At 38.5% G+C, this 25,385-nt stretch overlaps 2 protein-coding genes across 9 annotated transcripts in view; both read left to right on the forward strand.

The window, feature by feature from the left end:
- LOC112558803 overlaps positions 1-25,385 on the forward strand; it is a 44,334-nt gene that overhangs the window by 3,491 nt on the left and 15,458 nt on the right. The window contains exons 1-9 of one of the 8 annotated variants that reach the window (XM_025229509.1): positions 3,943-4,103; positions 7,299-7,464; positions 8,166-8,311; positions 8,929-9,040; positions 9,748-9,884; positions 10,420-10,609; positions 11,190-11,329; positions 12,109-12,217; positions 12,630-13,651. In XM_025229509.1, coding sequence (XP_025085294.1) covers positions 4,070-4,103; positions 7,299-7,464; positions 8,166-8,311; positions 8,929-9,040; positions 9,748-9,884; positions 10,420-10,609; positions 11,190-11,329; positions 12,109-12,217; positions 12,630-12,879 — 1,284 coding nt within the window. In that variant the 5' untranslated portion in view covers positions 3,943-4,069 and the 3' untranslated portion in view covers positions 12,880-13,651. Of the gene's footprint in view, positions 1-3,942; positions 4,104-7,298; positions 7,465-8,165; positions 8,312-8,928; positions 9,041-9,747; positions 9,885-10,419; positions 10,610-11,189; positions 11,330-12,108; positions 12,218-12,629; positions 13,652-14,332; positions 14,486-14,533; positions 14,869-16,138; positions 16,305-17,502; positions 17,649-18,477; positions 18,590-23,273; positions 23,486-25,385 lie in introns of those variants that run through there. The other 7 variants (XM_025229500.1, XM_025229493.1, XM_025229485.1 and 4 more) reach the window with 7 other exon arrangements.
- On the forward strand, positions 19,129-22,227 carry LOC112558857. The gene is made up of 5 exons (XM_025229576.1): positions 19,129-19,236; positions 19,714-19,889; positions 20,480-20,619; positions 21,270-21,378; positions 21,813-22,227. Exons 3-5 carry the CDS (start codon positions 20,508-20,510, stop codon positions 22,096-22,098), a joined length of 507 nt encoding a protein of 168 aa, XP_025085361.1. The 5' UTR covers positions 19,129-19,236; positions 19,714-19,889; positions 20,480-20,507; the 3' UTR covers positions 22,099-22,227.

A 25,385-nucleotide genomic window follows, 5' to 3' on the forward strand; every position in this document is an offset into this window, starting at 1 on the left:
TTAATTAATAAACTTTTGATTCACTATTGATTTAATTTAGAAACAAAATAAGGTTTGTAATTTGGAAAATAAATATTAGGTCCGCGGATACGATAAACAGCATGGCGGTGAGCTTTGTGGAGTCATCGCCCTGTCAGTGCCAGAGTGATCGACGAGTTAGACTTATCAATTTAAAAGACGTTAGTTGCCATTACAATTCTTTTACACTTTAATATGTTAGGATGATTAATATCCATTTGTGTGAAAACAAAAAAAAAAAATCATTGATTTGTAAAAAACGGGAAGTTAATACATTACACCACGAACTTAGATCCCCTACGTCCATGATTACACCTGACATTGCCGTCGAGATTCACGCTCGAGTACACAGCACTAAAAAGTGTAACTTAGTTTTACATACTACAGCTAAAAGTCTAATCCACAAAGCTGAAATGATGAGGCAGATTAGAAAATATGCAATGTTTAACCTTAGTGTGTATATTAATTTCCTCATTACCAAACAAGCTTAAGTGTACATCGCAGTAATTAACAGTAATAAGCATGTCACAAAGTTCACTGACAGACCCCAGTATTTCAGTAAACTGATTAAAACGAGTTATGGAAGTACTAACAAGCGCGTAGATTTGTAAATGTTGACTCCTAATTGCTTCTTTAATATCGCGAGTGGTCGTGCATCATCTTCTCTGGCCTTCTATGATATCTTCATGCTGATGGATTGGTAGAAGTACATAAATTAACCTTTACATGTCTACGCTCAGACGAAGGTGAAAACATATAAAGTGTGTACTTTTAATTGTTGATAGGACATCTATCTAACAATTTAGGCCGAAATATATGTGAGCTTTTTTCAGTGAAGTTTTGACTCGCGTTCAAAGATACACTATTTCGCTTAATGGATGTTTCTTGAGTTATCTTCCCTGTCATTGTTTTCGCCACAGACTTTTATTATCTTGATGAATTCGGTGGGTTTTTTTTCTCTGCTCAAATAGTCAAAAGTAAAAGTTGATGAGAATTGACGCAATTTTAAAAAATTAAATTACCTATTTATAATTATAATTGTAATTATATTGTAATTATTTATATTGAGCTTTCAGGGATAGCTTAAACTTTTGTCTATGACCTTCCAAACTTTCCCATTTTTCGCTCGTATATGAGCTCCTTAATCTTGTCGATAAGACGATCCCGTTTTCTTTTTCTTTTGAGGATGTGGTGTAGTTCGATTCGTGTAGTCATTATTGACACTATCATAAGGTAAACTAATAAGATCTTTGTAATGTTGAAAACGTGGTGGAATTTTGACTTTTTGGTGTACGTTCGGTACTAGCAGTTCGTGATTGAGGGATTCCTTTCCTTGCCATTAACACATGAACACAAAATTATTTTTCACATAAGTATTAACCAGGATTGTAATGACCCTGTTAATTTAACTTATTTGTTAAAGATGATGACTAAACCTGAGGAACTTCATATAAAAACTTTAATGTTTAAATAATAGGCTTACATTATTTAAGTTGGGTATTGATGTTTACAGATGTTTTTGTTTGCGTCCCATTTACATAATAAACCACCTGCAGATTTTGTTTTCAGTGTATTCTAATTATTTCTTAATAAAACTCTTCTGCTTACTTCTCAGTTCTTTATCTCCATGCGCTTTGTTCATGATGGCCATGATGTGATCTGTTGCTGATGCTTGTGATCCTTTATTTTATTTTACAGTTTGTCTTTCATGTACATCCCTTTGAGATTCCCTGCATACATTTTTATTGAACTCATTAGAGGAGCCTACAATCATGACTTAATCATGAATATTAGCTCTTTAGGACACTGAACAGATGGTTGGATTGTTGCTATCGCTGACACTTGATTTTTCCAGATGGCACTATCAACAGTTTTTCACACCATCAGGCATATGCCATGCAGAACTGGTGCAGGAACACTGACATTAAACTGAAGCAATTCTGTGCTGCATGTGAACTGGAAAAATGGTATATGGTTAAGGTCCTACTCTGCTTCAGAGGCTAACCATAGTGCAAAGGAATTGTCAAAAGTGCAGATTCAAGATGTTTCTCATCCTGTTAAAACTGACAAACAAGGATGCACTGATCACAAAACTTGTGACAGAGAGACTGTGCATTATGCAAACAGTGTAAAGTTTAGAAATATCTATACTTTTCGCTATATTGTCCATGCAAAAGTTGTTTCCAGGCTAAAAATTTATCAGACAATACTAACGGTAGGATCACTTTCCCTTACCACCTACTTGTATAAGATGGGAATGATATCTGCATCAGGATTTGCATCATTTTGTGGTATAGCTTCACTTGCCACAGCTATGCTTTATGTGATGAGCACATTTTTTCGTCGCATTGTTGGCGTCATCAGTGTTAATGAAAATGAGGACTCTGTGAGGATTTCTCATCTGACATTTTGGGGAAGAAGAAACAACATTAACCTCTTCAAATCTGACATTATACCATTATCAGAATTAACAGGTAGTTCAAAAGATATCTATCAGGTAATACGCTTTTTTGAGCAGCCAGATATAAAATTCTACTGGTTTTATAGACATGGAATGAACACTGATCCTGAAGCTCTCACACGAATATTTGGAAAGTTATAATCTTTCTGTGGCTTTTGTACTGAAGACAGTAACCTAAATAAAGAAGACGTGCTGTTAATGGAAATTATATTATCCTGTGTTTGTGCATTTGTCTGTGCATGCATATAATTTGTGCATAAATGTGTACATGTGTACTTGCTACAACCGCTCGCATTATGCGAAGCAGTACGACTTTTGCGTCGCAAAAGTTTCCTGTGTTATTTCCATATTGTTTCTGTCACCATTTTAAAAGCAAAAACACATTCACTGGTGCTTATAAATCTTACAAAAAGGGAGACGAAGTACTGAAGTACCCGACTCCTTAAACGGGTGGGATAGGTAAAGTTGACGAAGGCACTCCATCGTATAAAGCTGGATCCGAAAGAGTAAGGTCTCTTAATAAGTTAATTAATATCTCGATCACTTCCCAACGAACCCCAAAAGGTTAGGAGAAGATATCTATCTTACCCTCTACCTAATTTGTATATACAGTGGAACCTCGGTTAACGAACTTAATCCGTTCTGGAAAGCTGTTCGTTAACCGAAATGTTCGTTATCCAAACAATTTTTCATAAGAAATGGAAACAGATTTAATTGGGAAAATTTGAAAGTTACAGGCTATATATATAGATAGGTATCAGTTAATTCTTAAATTTCCCACCTGAAATGATAGGGGAGACTTCCCTTTTCTGTAGCTTTGAGGAAGAAAAAACTTCCAGTGTCCCTTCTGTCTTTTTTATAAAACTCAAAAAGACATCAACATCCGACAGACGCATGCAATACTTGAAATCATTCTGTTTACCTCACTTATTAAAAATAAGCACAAAATCACTAAAATAAGAAGGATGCGCATAAGTCGATCGTAACTGTCTCGACTGATGACATGCTGGTCGGTCGCGGTGTGGTTCACGTGGGCTAAATTTTGTTCGCTATCGGAGACAAATTTTTAACGAAATTTTTGTTGTTATCCGAAATTTGTTCGCTATCGAGACAAATTTTTGTTCGTTAACCGAAAAATTCGCTATCCGAGGTAACCGAGACTGTAACTGTATTTTAGTAAAGTCGAATACTATACTTATATGCCATAAAAGTCATTTTTCAAGTACGCGCTTAAGAGATATGAGAAACCATTCTCTTACGTTATACAGCTGTTTCACACTGTGTATCACGTGATATTCCTCGAGGCCCAAGTTTTGTTGACGGCGCGCAGTTATCGCAGTGAACAGCCAGAACAGGTGTGGGTCACACTGACCTTTTATGGCATATTTTGCGTGAACTCCGATTGGCTGAATTTCCGCCCCCCCCCCCAATATTTCAGGTGGGGAAAAAGAATTCCGCATCGGGACGACGGGAAGCAGATGCTTGGAGCTTTTTCTGAGAAGGAAGGCATTATAGTCTCATACAGCGCTAGGGATATTCAGATTACAACTAGACTCGCTGCTTTGTTTACTGGAGCTTTGAGGAGTGAATATGGAGCAAAACGTCTTCTTGGCTGTCGTTTCCTGTGAGTATAATTTATTGAGTTGCATTATGTACTTCGTTACAGGCCTGACGAGAGGGGCGGGAGGACAAGGGGGTCTGGTGTACCCGGGCCCGCGGCTGTCAAGGTGGCCCGGCCTTGGTCAGTGGATTTTTTTTCTTCTTCTCCTTAATTTTCTTTTTCTTTTAAAGAAAGGTCTAAGGACAGAACACCCAAGCATTACACATGCAGAAGTTGAGTTTCAAGTCTGTAGAATACAATTTCGGGGTACTGGGGCCTGTCGTGAGAAGTGTAGTCAGCGGGTATCATATTCTCGCTGGACAAGCCAAGAGGCGACGGCCGCTGGACACTAAAGATTTTATCGCGTGTGAACCGCCCAGAAGAACGTTCGTGCCATGAGATTGCTGGTTACAGGTGCAACTACGGGGGGTTGGAGGAGGAAACGAAAGAAACTATGTCCAGATGGCACGACAGTTGATACAGAAGACACTTGCACTCCAGAAGATCATTTCAAGCGCAACGTTTTTTACCGTGTTCTGGACTGTGTCATTGGAAACATGACCTCTCGTTATGACGCTGCCAAGAACCTGGAGACGGTGTTTGGGGTGATATGGAAGTACCCAAAAAATGAGTGATGAAGAAATGTGTAAAAGTGCTAGCATCCTTGCTAAGAAGTATAGCGTTGATTTATCGGGGGAGAACTTGATTAGTGAACTTGAACACTTAAAAGCAATTCATAATGCTAACCTCGGAGATTTATCACTGACACCCTTAGAACTGTTAAATAAATTACACTATCTAAAGATCGACACCCTGTTCACAAATATAACAGTGATTCTTAGAATCTTTTGCACATTGCCAGTTACCGTCGCTCAAGCAGAACGTTCTTTCAGCATTCTGGCCAGAGTAAAGAACGTGTTGCGGTCAACAATGTGCCAAGATCGGTTAAGCAGCATAGGAGTCCTGGCAGTGGAGTCTCGGCTAGCAAGAACAATCGATTTCGATTGTATTATCGACTTTTGCGAGTCGTAAAGCCCGCAAAGACCACTCGTGTTATTTTAAGGCAATGGGTGCACCCGGTATTGTATGGACCTCTATTACTCGAGCGGACACTGTTGTATTTGTGTAATGCCAGACACCGTTCCTTGTATATACGGCGAATAGCTATCTTTATCACACCTGCAAAGGCTGTTGGAAATGATTGTTGTACTGTCTTTACGCTCTAGCCGTTTTTCTAATCTGTCGAGGTTTTGACATCGCTGCTGACGTAACAGTCCTTACTCGGGGGGAGGGGGTCTGTGGAGAGCGGGGTGCTACAAGTCTGATCCTTTGACATCATTTTTCCTAATTTACTAACCACTCGCATGTAAACAACTTTATGTTCAAGTAGTGATGTAGATCCTAGCGCACTTGTCCTAATGTTTGCAGTCTATATTTCGTTACTGAATGAAGTGTAGATATTGAGATTCGAATTGTAAACATACATTATATACTGGGAAAATAATTTAAGATTACAAGTACAAGGGGCCCGGAGAGGTCGTCTGTCCCGGGGCCCGGGCTGGCTCTCGGCGGCCCTGCTTCGTTATAAGCTAATAAGTTTTCAAAGTGTGTGACATAGTTCGTTTGTCTAGTATTAAATGTTGTTTCTCTCTCTTTCTTTCAGAACCTGTTTTAGAAAAAAATTAGATATTAATATTAAAACACTGTGAATTTATTTGACTGATCAACAAACAAACAAACAAACAAACAAACAAACAAACAAACAAACAAACAAACCAACAAACAACAACAACAAACAAAAAAGCAAAAATCAAAACAACAACAACAACCAAAAAACCCAAACCCACAACGGTAAAAACACGGCATGTGCACGTGCTCCATTAAAAACATAACCTTACATTGAGGCTACAAAGTCTGATGGAATTTCAATACTGTTTTGCTGTAAATGCATGCTAGGTTTGCGTCGGTAAATGACTGACGTTGTGGCTGTTTCAAGCCGTCTTCTAGAAGGTCGAACATTCTCGGGTGATGACGATCCCTGAGTTGATGTGACTGTGTGGCAGACCTCCAATGTTTGGCACATTCCCTTGCAAATATTTACGCAGCCTCGGATGATCTAGTTTATACAAAGGAATATGTTTGCAACGGTCAGTGCTTCAACAAACTCAAAGTGTGAAACATTACAAGCATCTCTCCATGTTGACTTAATGTAAGAACTAATGTTCGTGAAACAAATGTGGTTTTAGGGCAAGCGATAGTAGGTAGATGGCGGATATGGAAGAGAAGAGAGTTCTACTGTTTTGCATCACAGTAACTAAAAATCCGGGGACCATATATGGATGTTCTGGTGACAGGGATAGAGAGTGTACGGTCATCAAAACGCAGAGTGGAATAGTCACGTTATGATGTAGGGTAAGATAAGTTCAGAGATTTTCAAGAAATAGTGCAGAATCCTGCAAAGAAATTAAAACAGCGTAGTTTGTACTGAATGTGAGAATGCAAGGTAGCCAGTGCAGAAAATGAATGAGAAGAGTGACATGGTCCCGTTTTCTAGCTCTAATCACCACGTCCTCAACACATTTCACCCACACACACACACAAACAAATTTACGTGTTTATAAACATATTTAACAGGAAATATATATATACATGTGAATCCAGAATGTGAATCGAGACATTAGAAAAGCATACGAGAAAAGACAGAAGCAGACAAGAGATGTAGAGACAACAGCCACAAAACGAGGAAAGCCAAGAAGAAGAATGTAGGACATCTAGCATAGCTTAGACTAGTCAAAATTCTTTTGATTAACCTAATTTTGGTAGATAAGTAACTGAAGACAATCTTAGGAGCCCGCGTTTCAACACTTTTTTGGGTGTATTTTCGTTAAGTTATATGACTAGAGCCTAATGCAATCACCATTTTAATTGAGAGAGTTCCAACAGTTTCTTTTTAAGAAGTATATGCATTGTTTAAAGTAATCACTGGAGCTTGTAGGTCTTGGACTGAGTGCTTGATGGCAAGAAGGAGTTGAATGAGTTGAATGAGTTGAATGAGTTGAATGAGTTGAATGAGAATTACAACTTCACCGCAATCACTTGCATTTTCCTGACTGACCAATCTTCATCGTCATATTAACCATGCAGCTGTTTCCGAAGAACCTATTTAAAGTGTTGCTTCTCGCATCCTTTACAATTAAAAGAGAGAACACTTTTTTGCAGATGCAGTTTTCTTCTTTCTTCATGTGCACGCTCTTGACTGCGGGAACAGACCATCAACAATAGAAGCCCAACAGAAGTGCTTCTCAGACGAGGGGCTTGAAATGGATTCTAACAAAATCAGCGAAGTCGGAATAATCTTTCCGTTAAATTTAACAGCCGCCTGCAGGTTGGTGTTGATGATTTATATTATTATAAAGTCCTATGCTGAAAATTTATGTGGGGAAGCCAAAAGTGAAAGACGGGTTTCATCAACGATAAACATTTAGAACACGACGAAACATGCAAAGATGGGCTGCAAGTACTTACTGTGTTAGCCACTGTAAATTCAACACTTATCCAAATATCCTGTCAGAAGCATCCTTTGTCTTTACTACTGCTTAGTAAACCATGAACTGCACTAAACAGGAGTCGTATTGTGAAGATAGTTATGCAAGCAGCTTTGCCTACCTAGGAGCGGTAACTCTGCAAATACAAAACTTTCGTCATTTTTTCAATATTCTGCAGACCTAGCATTAAGATACCGAAAGAGATATGGAAACTCAGAGACTTTTCATTAGAGTTTGGTGTTAATCTTTCTTGCAGTCTTACCATATCTTTGTGGTTTCCCTTTGACCAGTTTTTGTGTGGTTCCTAGGCAGCTGTCTAAATCTGTAGCTGCTGAGGGAATGCCTCCGTATTAGACAGGTCTGGTTTTCACTGTTGGAATCTGTGGCATGCAGTGTGTGAGAATGCAATGTCTTATACCTGACGATCAAAGATTATATAATTTTTTTTCCAAGGTCATTTAATTTTTTTCATTCTACAGATAATGTAAATAGTTAATAGTGAACAATAAAATAACTCAACTTTTCGCCGTTCTGTGTCCAGAAACAAGGACAAGTACAAACAAGCCATTATTTGCGCTTTTGGCATCAGAAATCAGTGTTTAAAGAGCGTGGATGAGAGTACAAGCATCTTGCCAGATGATTCCAGCCTGGTTGAAGGCACTGACTACGTGTGCCAGCATGTGAAAGGTAAGTGTTCCTGTCCTCAAGACAAACATTCGCCAGGAGACAAAGGGATAAGATAAGACAATGACGGAAAAAACCATGGTTTGGTATCAATGGAAAGTACTCTATACGAGAACAGACCTCGTCAGTTAGTAGATAACCTTGTTTATCCAAGGGCGATTACTTCAAACAAGGCAAGAAGAGATGGGCGATATTGTTTGTTGGAGTTTTGCAGAATAAATCGGTCCATTGATGATTAGAATTAAATGATAAAAAATTTAAATTTAACATTCACACACATGCAAAACGGAAGCAAAATTAATAATATTACAATACAACATTAACAGACACCTTCCAGCGAAAGAGAGAAAGGAAGAATTCAAAAAAAAGAAAAAAAAACCACAAAATATATCTTTATAGTATAACAATTAAATACAACTTGATGTTAGAAATCGGCAACACGTGACAGTCAAACACAGACGAAGTACACAAATAACAACATGCCTGATACAGTCGTGAGATGCATTTCCAGAGAGCGCTAACTTGATAAAACCAAATAATTGATTTCGAAGATATTTTGAACGGTTTACTAAAGTTTCCAAGTGTTCGTGATTATTTCATTATTTCACTTTTTGTACCAGCTCTTGAAGACAGTTGCCTGCACACGGCTGATAGCGGAATGAAAGAGTGCGCTGAAACAAAGAAGCAGAGCCAAAGAAACTATGATGCTGATAGTCAAAACATCTTGTGCAGGTAAGAAAAGTCCAGCTGAAGATAAAAAGGTGACTTTTGATATCGTACTCATTAAAATGACATGTGTATTACATCTATGATCAAGAAAGTGATTTATTTTTGTGACTATAAAAATAATGATTATTAAGGATGACTAAATTGTAGTACTTAATGAATTAGAAAAACTTGTATATCGTATTCCAAGGTGATAAAGTTGTGGCATAAGTATCCTGGTGTACAAAGCTTTAAAATCATCACATTAAGTCCACACAGATGGATTGCGATCCTTTAGCCAGAAAAGTACAGAAGTCCTGATTAACTTGACAACCAATTAATCAAGTGATAAATCGACTGTAGTTTATGTGATAATAAATGCGACTCCATATAAAGCAGGCATAGAGGAATCAAGACTGAAGAAGTGCAATAAGCTTTACTATTTTAAAGGAAGATGTCAACTGTAATTATTTTCTGTTATTACTTGTCACTGCTCTTGTTCTTCACGGCACGGTTTCTTTTTTCATGAGGACCTTTCAGAAAGTCACAGAAGCTGAGCATTGTAGTACGCCAGTGGCTTAAAGATAAATAGGTGACGAAGTAGAAAAAAAAACTGGTTTGAAGGCTGCAAGGTCACTTTATTTGATAAAACCTGGGTGTAAATACCCCTGACATCCACTGAGACTCAACCCAAATTTCTGTTGTCTTTTTAAGTTCATTATCTTTTTTCACAGCTCTTTACAGATTGCCTATGAGTGTGCACAAGAGAAGCTTGAAGTCTGTTCTAGCGAGACCCTTCAGGCAGTTCTAGACATTATCGACAAATATTTTAGACCACCTGCTTGCTCGGCCTTTGACCTCAAACCAAACTGTAAGAAACTGTCTTAAAACAATTCAATATTATAAATCATTTACTAATATATGCATACATCATTATTTATGATTTAAATTATTATTTATTCTAAGTAAATTGGTCACTTTGATTTTACTTTCCATCTAGAGTAAATAGAAAAAACGAATTCATATGCAATATATGAATGAGTTCCACTTGAAAAGGCGGACATTGAGAAGTTGCAGATGTCTTCTCTTAATATAACCTAAAACCACATCAAACAAAATTGTCAGACAATACTAAAGTAAGTTATTAAAGCGTACTTTAACTTATTATAAAGTTAAAACATACTATAACTAAAAGTGCAACACCGGTCAAGCAAACTTACAGTTTTACCCTCTTTATTAGTCTTTTTCTAACTTTGAACTAGGACAGCTATTTTGTATTTTTTATGATATTTTGGATAGTTTGGAAGGGTTTTCGTCTAGAACTCTTGCGTCATCCAGTGTGTTAATAGTGTTGTAATTCAGTGTTGTAATGGTGTTGTAATTCAGTGTTGTAATGGTGTTCACAGTGTTCACTTCACTGCCTGTCGTGAGCTGTTCCAATCAGTCCAGTATTCGGCAGGGCCAAGAGGAGTGCTTCACTCGGGAAGGCATTGATGTGTATCTACCATATTTAAGCACGATTGGTCGAAGTCAGTCCAAGCAAAGTGTCCTTGAGTCTGTTACCCAGAATATCGATGGGCTGCGGAAGACATGCAGGTGAAGAAAAGGAATGAAAACTAAATATTTATGTCACGTGTACAGCATTCGCGCAGTCAAACATAACATGTTGATCAAACAAGGAGATAATTGGTTAATCTAGAAAAAATATTTTACTTTATTGTAAGCTGAGCCCCATTACATTAAAGTCCCTAGATATAGAAATTAATTTTTAAATTGTTTAATGTAAACAAGTTAAGGTCTAAAGTACACATCTTGTTTAAAGTGCAGTGTGTGTGTGTGAATATTGTACACATATGGAGCGGTAACAATATCGTTCAGGAATCGAAACATCTAGCCTAGTTCATAGTGAGCACAAGGGTCACTTCTGTCCTAAGCATGCCATTACCCAACTGAATTCCCTAGAATTATGAAAATCATCAAATTTTGATTCCTGATTTTGATAATAGTTATGTCACTCGCATATTATTATTCCTACACTAATTGCGCTTATATTTTAAGACAAAGAGGGGGTTAATAAAGTGATCATAAACACGAGAGAATATACACGATTACAATAAACCCTCATAAAACAAGCCTGACAGGTATTTCTGCATTGACTTATGTCTTTGATGTACAGAGACCTTAGCCGCTACCAGAGGGCCGTGGTGTGTGTCACGCAGGTCGTACTACAATGTCTGCCAGCAGAGTACAGAGACTACACTCCAACTGCCGAAAATTCCAAATTCATGTTAAAATCGTTCTGTGACAATGTCAATGGTAACTACATTTCGAGTTTACCTATTTAGACAGAAGATGGTGCTATAATGGTAACCACGAACATAAGAATATCCTCTGAATCAATCATTTCGATTCGCAGAAAAAGATCATAGGCATGTTTACAAAGATTTATATTGCAAAAAACTAAATTCGTCTAATGAGTGAAGAATATCAAATGAGTGCGTATTTATTATAATTAAAGAGTACAGTATTTGAAGATTATTAAATAGATACTTATTTTTTTTTTACTTATTTTATTTTTGTTTTGTTGTTGTTGTTGTTGTTGTTGTTGATCGAGCTGCAGCAAAATTGCCCTCTGGGACAAATAAAGTTTTATCTTATCTTATCTTATTGTGACTAATGAGTGTTTGAAGATTATGAAATTTTATTTTTGACACTTTGGGTCTTATCATACAGTGCACGTTTTCGCGTTCAATTTACAATAAGACAAGAAGAAAAAAAAATGAAGAAACAAGTATGTTAGTTAGGTACAAGGTTAGTAAAAGGCAAACATAGAAAATAAAAGTAATCTGGCAACGAACAGTAATGATGGAGAGTGTCATAAATCCACTGAGGAAGACAAGCAGGCGGACTAGTCAGTTGACTCTAATCACAACTATTGACAACGATGTTGATCAGTGTAGGGTAGGGGTGGGAAAGTTTCCCAAGAAATATTTAATTGTTGAAAATGAAGGCAATGTTTATGAACGTAATTATTTGCGAATTGCTCCATGCTGCTGTTTCATCTTGTTTTATTTATTTATTTTGTTTATTTTTAGTGATCAATTCAGAGTGTATTAAGGAAGTTGGCTCTCGCCTCCTTGACTGTGCCTACCAAAAAGGACCCAGCTATGCAAATAAGGGTTCAATTACTGATTTACTTTGCTCGTAAGTATGAAAGAGGTTTGCACATTTTTGGAGTTATCGAAATTATTAAAAGCTCTGAGGAATCTCATAAAAGCTCTGAATGTTACAAATTTTGTGTGCTTTTCTCCGGATATTGTTCTTACTTCTATTAAAAAAGAGTTTCTTGAACTTTGACAGTCATATAACATAGCACAAAACGCCTTTCTGCCATGTTGACTATTGCTTTTGTACTCAGGACATAATAAAGAGGATAGAACAAAATCTGTTCCCTGTGCCGCGATTAAAATCACATTGTTTTTGGGAGCGAAAGAGCTCTTGTGACCAAAGCCCTAAAGATGCACCGTTTAGTCAAAATGAAGAGAAATTTGGTGCATCCTTAGCGTGTCCTTTACTCCTCATCATGTTTGTCTCTTTTCCTCTCGTGCTTCCACAGCGGCAACAGAGCGGCAATAGAGTGCCTCAGTGAGGTCATGCCCACCTGTGGATGTCCCACGGCCAAGGTGTACGTGGAGACTTCCAAGCTTTACATGAACGCACCTGCCTGCAGTCCAATCACCGTGAAGACTCCAGTCTGCGATCCAAAAACAAATAAGTTCATGGACAGTGCTGCTACAATGCTACATGGGATGTCACTGCTCATCCTGACTGCGCTTGTAGTGTGCGGACTGTACAATGCCATGTAACACGAAGCCACTGTCTATGCCAACGTCGCAGGGCAAGACAAAACTCTATAGTTTTAGTTTCAGCCTTTCTTCAAGACTGGAAATTCTACCAATGTCTTCTTGTGCCAATATTGTTCTTGTTGATTTTATGTACAAACAACTAAATCGCTGATCAAACAAAATTTGAATTAAAACTGTGCAGCTGTTGTAGGTATGTAGGGTGGGGAGGGACCATATTTCTGGATGAAAATAATTTTTATTTCGATGTGTAGCGCATGTGTGTTGTCTCATTACAGGTCATGTAATCATGCATATATTGAATATTTTCTGTAAATGTATGCGTATGGGTATGCGTATTAAATTTCTAATTAGCATCATATGTTTCATTTTCTTGGAAAATGCCCACTGGTCACAGAATAGAGAATCATTGTGTGAGAAAGTATTCTTTTCGCTTGAAAGCAATTTTTGTCAAGCAGGTCACAATAGCTCTTTACTCGGAAATTACTAATGAAGTCTGATGAAATTGTGCTTTGCAGGATGATCTCGTCCTTATTGTCATTAAGCAGGCTTGAAGTCTTGTTCCAAAGTAAATCTCTTGCCATGGTTTCCATAGTGAAAAGAAAACGAATATTTTTGTGTACATATAAGAATAAAAAACTCTAAAGTGGGTCTTTCAATATATATTTTGAAACCTCTTTAGTCCTTATATTCAGCAGACTAGCTTTCTAGACTTGCGAAAGTTGATTCTTTTCTTTTCTATGTTGTCTTGAGAATAAAAGCCATGGAGTATAAACCTGTGTCATTGACTAACTACTGTAATTTGACTGTACTTTAAGTGTGTATGTGTGTGTGTGTTTAGGTTTACGCTTGTGATGAGAAAATAATACGTGAACCTCATGTTACCCTGTGAGCTCTATCCGAGCTTGTCTTCTGTCCAACCGGGGGGGGGGGAATTGGTGTTTTACGCCGTGTCAGCAACTAAGGCTATATTACGGCAAGCAGCCAGCCCTGTAAACAGATGCCACATGCAGAGAAAGAACAGCGTGCCCGAGACGAGAAATGAACTCTAGGCAGCCAACCATCACTGTATTGGTGACAGGCGCTAACCGTTGCGCCACATGACCGCTCCTGTCCAACCGGGACCGTAGATGCAAACATCCAGTGGGTATGGAGGTAGGGCCGTATCTCTACCCGGGTTAGACTATCCCCTCCCATGACCTGGTTGCGGAGATGATCACTGCCCTCACTTTAAACTGGCCAAGAGAAGAGTTAGGTATCTAACACATCACTTCTAACGACTTAAAGAGGTTGGGGGATGACTTTGACCTTACCTTAGCCTTATCTCGGTCCAACTTGAAAACACGGTTGCCAGGCTACTGTATTGATCAAAAACTCACTCAGTGACACGTTCCTGTTTGCAGTAGTCTTCTGTAAGATCCTGTTCGTGTTACCTGTCCCTGACCTGCGCAAACCAGGATGTAACTTATTTGTTATCTGTAGCTTGCTCCAAGCAGACGTGAACTCGGTAGACGCACACTTGTGATTATAGCAACATTTACACCTCTTTGTTTATCGAAGTCTTGAGAAGTTGAGATGGCAAGACAACTCATCTTTATAATCATTTCGTGTAAGTTGCATATCATCGAGTGGTGAAGGCTTCCCGGTCAAAAAAAAAAAAAAAAAAAAGTATCAGCAAATGACCATAGTATTGGATTTAAAGGTGCGGACACACGAGAAACATGGAACAGCAATGTTTTTTTCCTGTGTGACATACACTGCAAACTTTCCACAAATGATTTGAAAAACCTGTTTGGCTTTTGTTTGCTGCCTGTTTGCCGTTTAGTACCCGTTTTAAAAATTTCGCGTTGGGTTTCCGTATTTTCAACATGACCTCAAGTTGACTGAACAACGGAAGTGTAGAGGTGTACTGCTGACTGTCTGCTGAGACCAACTCTAAGCCTCTTGCGGAAGTTCTCCGCTGTTAGTCTCGGGCGAGCCTAAACAGTGAATGTGAGTAAACCGGAAGCTTTGCATACAGCAGCCTCGTTCTAGTAGTGAAGCCGAACTGTGACAAGTCTGACCTTTGCACCCCGAATGTGTGTAACTCCGCATCTGAATAGAATTGACTTCAACGGGTTTTTTTTTTTCGTCAGCGTCTCTTTGGTGTTTGTGGCCGAGTGGTGCACTGAAGAGAAAACATGTTTTGGTACCTGATGGTTGTCGTGGGGAGGGGGGAGGATTGGTTTTTAAACCGAGCCAGCAGCTAAACTATATCACGGCAAGGCAGCCAAATCTGTAAACAGACTCCACATGCGAGAAAGAATATCGTGACGGAGATGAGAGCTGAACCCAGGACAGCCAACCTCCACTGTATTGGTGACAAGCGCTAACCGTTGCACCACCGGGCCACCCGCGACCTGGAGGGAAGGAAGAAGGGGGGCAAGTTTCTGGTGGAAAATAAGGCTAGATATTTAGATTAAGGAGAGTGTAGGGCTGCTTATTTTAAACTCTTAGTCGTAAGGATTAATAAAATATCGCTGTCAGAAGGTATACAGTTGTTTTGGTCGGTTAGGGAGAGATATGAAAGCAGCGAGAGAGAGAGAGACAGTGTGCAAGCTTTGTGTTGAGATATCTGTAGGAAACATCATTGTCACAGAGTTTGTTTAAACCGGCAAGTTGTGTAGCAGTAAATCGTGTTGGAGATATATGTGTGGGTCCCCCCTTTCCTTGGAGTCGGCAAAGCAGTCAGCGGATTCATTGTGTCATCAGTGTAATTCAACCCTGCCATCCTCAAGGCGAGAAATATAAATGAAACAATTTGATAGCCCTATATATGGCAAGTAATGTAGGACATCTAGCATAGCTTAGACTAGTCGAGATTCTTTTGATTAACCTATTTTTGGTAGATACGTTTCTGAAGACAATCTTAGCGGCCCGAGTTTCAAAACTTTTTTTGTGTATTTTCGTTAAGTGAGCAGTTATAGGACTAGAACCTAACGCAATCACCATTTTAATTGAGAGAGTTCCAACAGTTTCTTTTTAAGAAGTAAGAATTGTTTAAAGTAATCACTGGAGCTTGTAGTTCTTGGACTGAGTGCTTGATGGCAAGAAGGAGTTGAATGAGTTGAATGAGAATTACAACTTCACCGCAATCACTTGCACTTTTCCTGACTGAGCAATCTTCTTCGTCATATTAACCATGCAGAAGTTTCCGAAGAACCTATTTGAAGTGTTGGTGCTCACATTCTTTACAATTAAAAGAAAGAACACTTTTTTGCAGATGCAGTTTTCTTCTTTCTTCATGTGCAAGCTCTTGACTGCGGGAACAGAGCATCAACAATAGAAGCCCAACAGAAATGTTTCTCAGACGAGGGGCTTGAAATGGATTCTAACAAAATCAGCGAAGTCGGAATAATCGTTCCGTTAAATTTAACAGCCGCCTGCAGGTTGGTGTTGATGATTTATATTATTATGAAAGTCCTAAGCTGAAAATTTATGTGGGGAAGCCAAAAGTGAAACACTGGTTTCATCAACGATAAATATTTAAAACACGGCGAAACATACGAAGATGGGCTGCAAGAACTTACTGTGTTAGCCACTGTAAATTCAACACTTATCCAGGACTTCTGCTTACGCAAAAAATTGCGTACAGTACGCATTAAAAGTTCGGAGGACCCCTTCAATTTTCGTCAATGGGGTCCCCTCCAAAGTTGGGCGAAGAACAGGGACCATTTAAAAATCTGAAGAAGGGGTCCCTGGGACCCCAAGGAATTTAGCCTTAGCAGAAGCCCTGTCGACCTATCTAAATATCCTGTCAGAAGCATCCTTTGTCTTTACTACTGCTTAGTAAACCGTGAACTGCACTAAACAGGGGTGGTATTTGTGAAGATAGTTATGCAAGCAACTTTGCCTACCTAGGAGCGGTAACTCTACAACGTGCAGGGGCAGGTAATCTGACATTTATGGTCTTAGGGACAACTCTCCTCAATCATTTTGCTTGCGTTTTTCTGTTCTGTTTATGTTCTTTGGCAGATTAACCTTTGCCTTCAAACTAACTTATCATCACACTTCATATCCCAAGTTCCTCTTCAGTGGAATTTACACCTCAAATGCCTTGTTTGTTTTCAGTAGCAACATGCAGTAGCAGCAACGATATTTTCTTAATTACTGCTTGTCATTGTCAGTAGTTTTCAGTCTATTCTCAGACATCTTCACATGGCACACATTTGGAAAATATAAAACTTTAGTCATTTTTTCAATATTATGCAGACCTAGCATCATGATACTGAAAGAGATATGGAAACTCAGAGACTTTTCATTAGAGTTTGGTGCTTAATCTTTCTTGCAGTCTTACCATATCTTGTGGTTTCCCTTTGACCAGTTTTTGTGTGGTTCCCTAGGCAGCTGTCAAAATTTGTAGCTGCTGAGGGAATGCCTCCGTATTAGACAGGTCTGCTTTTCACTGTTGGAATCTGTGGCATGTAGTGTGTGAGAATGCAATGTCGTCTTATACCTGAAGATTAAAGACTATGTAGTTTGTTTTCTTTTTTTTTAATGTCGTTTAATTTTTTTCATTCTACAGGGAATGTGAACAGTTATTAGTGATCGCTTAAATTACTCAACTCTTCTCCGTTCTGTGTCCAGAAACAAGGACAAGTACAAACAAGCCATTATTTGCGCTTTTGGCATCAGAAAACAGTGTTTAAAGAGCGTGGATGAGAGTACAAGCATCTTGCCAGATGATTCCAGCCTGGTTGAAGGCACTGACTACGTGTGCCAGCATGTGAAAGGTAAGTGTTCATGTCCTCAAGACACACATTCACCAGGAGCCAAAGGGATAAGATAAGGCAGTGACGGAAAAAACCATGGTTTGGAATTTATGGAAAGTCCTCTGTACGGGAACAGATCTCGTTAGTAGTAGATAACCTTGTTTATCCAAGGGTGATTACTTCAAACAAGGCAAGAAGAGATGGGCGATGTTGTTTGTCGGAGTTTTGCGGAATAAACCGGTCCATTGATGATTAGAATTAAATGATAAGAAATTTAAATGTAACATTTACACACATGCAAAACGAAAACAAAATTGTTAATATTACAATACAACATTAACAGACACCTTCCAGCTAAAGAGAGAAAGAAACAGAATTAAAAGGAAAGCAAAATAAAAAAATAAGCAAAGGACATCCGTATAGTATAAGAATTAAATAGATAGCAAAGTATTTGCTCAAAAATATTCACATGGAGAAAAGTTTACAATACATTAACATATCAACCTACATCCTCTACAACAGGGATGGCAAAGTGTGGCCAGCGGACATCTTTAGACCGACCTGTCCGCCAAAGTGTGATGAGCTCTAGGGTGTTGTTTTTTCTTTTTAACCTAGGTTCATTTGATTGAAACTTAATTTATCAAATACAACTTTATGTTAGAAATCGGCAACACGTGACAGTCAGACACAGACGATGTACACAAATAACAACATGCCTGATACAGTCGTCAGATGCATTTCCAGAGAGCGTTAACTTGATAAAACCAAATAACTGATTTCGAAGATCAGAACGGTTTACTAAAGTTTTCAAGTGTTCGTGATTATTTCATTGTTTCACTTTTTGTACCAGCTCTTGAAGACAGTTGCCTGCACACGGCTGATAGCGGAATGAAAGAGTGCGCTGAAACAAAGAAGCAGAGCCAAAGAAACTATGATGCTGATAGTCAAAACATCGTGTGCAGGTAAGAAAAGTCCAGCTGAAGATAAAAAGGTGACTTTTGATATTGCACTCTTTAAAATGACACATGTTCTACATCTATAATGAAGAAAGTGATTTCTTTTTATTTATTGATAAATAAATGCGACTCCACACAAAGCATGCATAGAGGTACCAAGACTGGAAGAAGTGCAATAAGCTTTACTATTTTAAAGGAAGATGTAAACTGTAATTAATTTCTGTTATTACTTGTCACTGCTCTTGGTCTTCTTCACGGCACGGTTTCTTTTTTCATTAGGACCTTTCAGAAAGTCACAGAAGCTGAGCATGTAGTACGGTAGTGGCCTTAACAATAAATAGGTGACGAAGCAGAAAAAACTGGCTTGAAGGCTGCTAGGTCACATTATTTGATAAAACGGGATTGATAGCTGCTAGGTCACTTTATTGATAAAACCTGGGTGTAAATACCCCTCTCATCCACTGAGACTCAAAAAATATTTCTGTTGTCTTTTTAAGTTCTTATCTTTTTCACCAGCTCTTTACAGATGCTATGAGTGTGCAACAAGAGAATGCTTGAAGTCTGTTCTAGCGAGACCCTTCAGGCAGTTCTAGACATTATCGACAAATATTTTAGACCACCTGCTTGTTCGGCCTTTGACAACAAACCAAACTGTAAGAAACTGTCTTAAAACAATCTTAAAATTATAAATCATTTATTCTTATATGTATACATTAGTATTTATAATTAAAATTATTATCTATTCTAACTAAATTGGTCAGTTTGATTTTACTTTCTGCCTAAGGGTAAATAGAAAAAAAACCGAATTCATATTCAGTATATGAGTGACGCCCACTTGAAAAGGCGGACATTGAGAAGTTGCAGATGTCGTCTTTTTTTAAAAAAAACCCCAAAAAAACAAAACAAAAAATACACACATCAAAGAAAATTCTCAGAAATTACTAAAGTAACTTATTAAAGCATACTTTCACTTATTATTAAGTTAAAACATACCATAACTAAAAGTGAAACACCGGTCAAGTAAGCTTACAGTTTTACCCCCTTTATTAGCAATTTTGTATAGTTTGGGTACTTCGGAAGAGTTTTCGTCTAGTATCTTGTGTCATCCAGTGTTGTAATGGTGTTCACAGTGTTCACTTCACTGCCTGTCGTGAGCTGTTCCAGTCAGTTCAGTATTCAGCAGGGCCAAGAGGAGTGCTTCACTCGGGAAGGCATTGATATGTATCTACCAAGTGTTCAGTCAATCCAAGCAAAGTGTCATTCAGTCTTTTACCCAGAACATCGATGAGCTGCAGAAGTTATGCAGGTAAAGAAAAGGAATGAAAACTAAATATTTGTATCACGTGTACAGCATTCGCGCAGTCAAACAATGTGAAATGTTCATTGATCACGTGCGAATGGGTTAATCTAGAAAAAAAGTGTTTTACTTTATTTATAAGCTGCTCCCCATGAAGACCTCAGAAACAGAAATTAATTTTAAAAAATTTTAATGTAAAAAAGGTAAGGTCGAAAGTGCACATCTTGTTTAAAGTGAAGTAAGTGTGTGTGTGAATATTGAACAAATATGGAGCGGTAACAATATCGATATCGTTCAAGAATCGAAACATCTAGCGAAATTCATAGTGAGCACAAGGGTCACTTCTGTCCTAAGCATGCCCTTTTCCCCAACTGAATTCACAAGAATTACGAAGTTCATTAAATTTTGATTCCTGATTTTGATAACATTTATGTCACTCGTATATTATTGTGCTTACACTAATTGCGCTTATATTTTAAGACAAAGACAGGATTAATAAAGGGATGATAAACACGAGGAGAATATACACGATTAGTATAAACCCTCATAAAAGAAGCCTGACAGGTATTTCTGCATTGACCTATGTCTTTGATGTACAGAGACCTTAGCCGCTACCAGAGGGCAGTGATGTGTGTCACACAGGTCTCACTACAATGTCTGCCAGCACAGTACAGAGACTACATTCCAACTGCCGAAAATTTCAAATTCATGTTAAAATCGATCTGTGACAATATCAATGGTAACTACATTTCCAGTTTACCTATTTAGAAAGAAGATGGCGCTATCATGCTAACCATGAACATAAGAATATCCTCTGAATCAATCTTTTTGTTTCGTAGGAAAGGATCATAGACATGTTTATAAAGATTTATTATGCAAAGCAAATTCGGCTAATGAGTGTTTGAAGAATATCAAATGAATGCGTACTTATTATAATTAAAGAGTATTTGAAGATTATTAAATCGATGACTACTTATTTAGACTAACGGGTGTTTGTAGAAATTTTATTTTCGACACTTTGGGTCTTATCATAACAGTGCACGTTTTCACGTTCAATTTACAATAAGACAAGTAGGAAAATGAAGAAACAAGTATATTAGTTAAAAGTTAGTAAAAGGCAAACATAGAAAACAAAAAGGAATCAGGGAACGAACAGTAAGGATGGAGAGTGTCATAAATCCACTGAGGAAGACAAGCAGGTGGACTAGTCAATTGACTATAATCACAACTATTAACAACAATTTGTATCGGTGTAGGGTAGGGGTGGGGAAGTTTCCCAAGATATATTTAATTGTTGAAAATGAAGGCAATGTTTATGGGTGTAATCATTTGAAAATTGCTCGATGCTGCTATTTCATCTTCTTTTATTTATTTATTTTTTGTTTTTAGTGATCAATTTAGAGTGTATTAAGACACTTGGCGCTCGCCTATATGACTGTGGCTACCAAAAAAGACTCAGCTATGCAAATAAGGGTTCAACTACTGATTTACTTTGCTTGTAAGTTTGAAAGAAAGAGGTTAGAACATTTTCCGAAATTATCGAGATCACTTAAAGCTCTCAGGAATCTCATAACAGCTCCGAATGTTGCAAATTTTATGTGATTTCTCCGGACGTTGTTCTTACCTCTCTTAAAAAAGAGTTTGTTGAACTTTGACAGTCATATACCTTAGCACAAAACGCATTTCTGCCATGTTGGCCAGTGTTTTTGCACTCAAGACATAATAAATGGGACAAAACAAAATCTGTTTCCTGTGCCGTGATTGAAATCACATTGTTTTTGGGAGTGAAAGAGCTCTTGTAGCCAAAGCATGAACACGAGCCCTGAAGATGCACCATGTAGTCGAAAGTAAGAGAAATTTGGTGCATCCTTAGCGTGTCATTTGCTCCTCATCATGTTTGTCACATGCACGTTTCCTCTCGTGCTTCCACAGCGCCTACGCCGCCATCACAGAGTGCTTCAGTGAAGTCCTGCCCACCTGTGGTTGTCCCACGACCAAGGTGTACGTGGAGACCTCCAAGCTTTACATGAACGCACCTGCCTGCAGTCCAATCACTGTGAAGACTCCAGTCTGCGATCCAGAAACAATCACTGTGAAGACTCCAGTCTTCCATCCAAAAACAAATAAGTTCCTGGACAGTGCTGCTACAATACTACATGGAATGTCACTGCTCATCCTGACTGCGCTTGTAGTGTGCGGACTGTACAATGCCATGTAACACGATGCCACTCTCTATGCCAATGTCGCAGGGCAAGACAAAGCTCATGTATTTTAGTTTAAGCCTTTCTTAAAGACTGGAAATTCTACCAATGTCTTCTTGTGCCAATATTGTTCTTGTTGATTTTATGTACAAACAACTCAATCGAACGAAAATTGAATTAAAACTGCAGCTGTTGTAGGTCTGTATGGTGGGGAGGGACCGTATTTCTAGATAATTTTAAAATTTTTATTTCGATGTGTAGCGCATGTGTGTTGTCTCATAACAGTTCATGTAATCATGCATGTATTGAATATTTTCTGTAAATGTATGCGAATGGGTCTAATTAGATTTCTAATTAGCATCATATGTTTAATTTTCTTGGAAAATGCCCACTGGTCACAGAACAAACAGAGATTCATTGTGTGACACAGTATTCTTTTCGCTTGAAAGCAATTTTGGTCAAGCAGGTCACAATAGCTCTTTACTCGGAAATTACTAATGACATCTGATGAAATTGTGTTTTGCAGGCTTTGCTTCGTCCTTATTGTCATTAAGCAGGCTTTAAGCCTTGTTCCAAAATAAATCTTTTGCTATGGTTTTTATAGTGCAAAGAAAACGAATATTTTTATGTACATATCAAAAGTGGGTCTTTCGATATATTTTGAAACCTCTTGTCCTTATATTCAGCAGACTAGCTTTCTAGACTTCCGGAAAGTTGATTCTTTTCTTTTCCATGTTGTCTTGAGAATAAAAGCTACGGAGTATAAACCTGTGTCATTGACTAACTATTGTAATTTCACCCTAAGTTAAGTGTGTGTATGTATGTGTGTGTGTGTTTAGGTTTACGCTTGTGATGAGTAAATAATACGTGAACCTCATGTTACCGTGTGAGCTCTGTCCGAGTTTTTCTTCTGTCCTACCGGGACCGTAGATGCATACACATCCAGTGGTCGTGGAGATAGGGCCGTATCTCTACCCGGGTTAGACTATCCCCTCCCATGACCCGGTTGAGGAGATGGGCACTGCCCTCACTTTAAACTGGCTCAGAAAAAAAGTTAGGTATCAAACACATCACTTCCTAACGACTTAGATATGTTGGTGGACCTTTTACCTTGCCTTTACCCCGGTCCCACTTGGGAAGCCCCAACACGGTTGCCAGGCTACTGTATCTATTAAGAACTCACTCAGTGACACGTTCCTGTTTGCAGTAGCCTCCCGTAAGATACTGTTCGTGTTACATGTCTCTGAACCAGGATATAACTTAGTTGTTACTTGTAGCTGGCTCCAGGCAGACGTGAACTCGGTAGACGCACACTTGTGATTATAGCAACATTTACACCTCTTTGTTTATCGAAGTCTTGAGAAGCTGAGATGGCAAGACAACTCATCTTTATCATCATTTCGTGTAAGTAGCATATCATCGAGTGGTGAAGGCAGATTTGTAATCAGGAGATTTGTGTTGTTTGTGTGATTTGCTCAAAAAGAATCAGCAAATGTCCACAGTATTGGATTTAAAGGTGCGGACACACGAGAAACAGCCCTGTTTCTTCCTGTATGACACTGCTAACTTTCCACAAATGATTTGAAAAACCTGTTTGTCTTTCGTTTGCGGCCTGCTTACCGAGTTAGAATCTGTTTTAAAATGTTCGCGTTGGTTTTGTATACAGCAGCCTCGTTCTAGTAGTGAAGCCGAACTGTGGCTAAACCGGAAGCTTTGTATACACGAGCATTGTTTTAGTAGTTAACTGCAAAAATCCAGTTATAAATGTCAAAGACACTCGCCTGAACATTTGCAAAGCAACTAACTCTGCCTCTTTGTAACGAATAAGTACTTAGTAGACGGGGTAAGGCGGGAAGGTCGACAACCGTGGTTGATCTGATCTAGGGTAGTGGGATGGAAGTTGTTTGCCCTTGAGCAAATGACGTAAATTGTGATGTCAAAATAAGGTGACGAAAAAGATGGAAAAAATAACGTTCGGAAAAACGGTGGGCAGAGAGAAAACGGCGGAACAGAAGTTGGAATTGCTGGTTTTTCTCTGGACTTTCTCGCTACTGCTGCGACCGGGGAATAAGTGTTACCGGGGAAGTAACACTGCGTTTATACTACAGGGGATGTACTTCACAGATCGTGATTTACTGTAGTCCGTGTCCGCGCCGTGGGGAGCTCTGTGGCTTGGGCATCCCGCAGTACAGGTGGGGCCAAGAAACCACACACTGGTGTGAGCGAGTAACCGACGGATCCAGAGAGAAAACTTGGTGCAAACTGGCGCACCGACCACCATCCGTCGCCCGGAAAGGACAGTTCCAAACAGTCTGAGATTAAACCGCCGGTGGAGGGAAGGTTTTCTCTCGGCCTTCAACTAACCTATCCTCATCCTGCTAAACATCTAGTAGGCAACCGCATGTGCAAGTCCGTGACGTTCTGCCTGTAAACTGTCGGTATCGTAAAAGCACTTTTTAAAATGATAAATCAACTTATAGGAAAGAAGATTAGTATTACTCATTAAAATAGAGGACTTGGGAGGTTTGCAATGACTTTAATATAAAAAGGTTTGGGTTTCGTCAAGAACGAACATTTTATACTATAATACAGTGGATATCAACATTGGTAATTCATCAAGGACAGCACCGGAGACAGCGGAATACTTCATCAGTGACAGTATTTATGTGAATTAACTTTATTGTTAACTCTAATAGTACGTTGGATGAATGATATAATATATTGGTAACACATCTTGTGTGGCGAAAGAAGGAGTGAATCTCTGATTGTTGATACATTGTCCTTTTACATTTAAAATTGTGTTTGAATTCAATAATTATTGGTGCCTCTAAGGAGGTACACCCACCCTCAAGCGATCTGAGTATATTGGTTTATGGAGAGAATGCGCGTGTCTGCGGACGGTCCGTGACACTCTTATACATATAGGCCTGTATAAATTTAATTATATTAACAAATATTATGTTGCAGTAACTAATAAAAATTACACGATAAATGTAGAAAATGATCTCTCAGAATACATACGTCAATCAATCCTTTTTAGTATACCTTATTATTACTTATTAATATACTTTATTCTAAACACAGTCCTAAAAGAAAGTTTCTTTTGTCAGGTTGATAGTTAGCAAAGAATACTAGAGTTTAGAGTCCGACAAAAGGTAACTTTTTATGGTTCACCCTGAATAATGTTCCAGTGCACTGTTAACGACAGTTCATGTAGCCTGTAGTTGCACTGAACCAGGCAATTATGTGTATTTTTCGTTAAGTACGCATTTATATGACTAGAACCTAATGCAATCACCATTTT

This window comes from Pomacea canaliculata, linkage group LG1 (assembly GCF_003073045.1).
Source record: "Pomacea canaliculata isolate SZHN2017 linkage group LG1, ASM307304v1, whole genome shotgun sequence".
NCBI classification, from domain to species: Eukaryota; Metazoa; Mollusca; class Gastropoda; order Architaenioglossa; family Ampullariidae; genus Pomacea; species Pomacea canaliculata.

Bases quoted from the DNA above. Each gene is read 5' to 3' on its own strand.
- LOC112558857 (XM_025229576.1), top strand. From the start codon at position 20,508: ATGTGTGTCACACAGGTCTCACTACAATGTCTGCCAGCACAGTACAGA. The intron at 20,620-21,269 runs GTAACTACATTT...TTTTGTTTTTAG, and splicing joins GATCTGTGACAATATCAATG to TGATCAATTTAGAGTGTATT. The intron at 21,379-21,812 runs GTAAGTTTGAAA...GTGCTTCCACAG, and splicing joins ACTACTGATTTACTTTGCTT to CGCCTACGCCGCCATCACAG.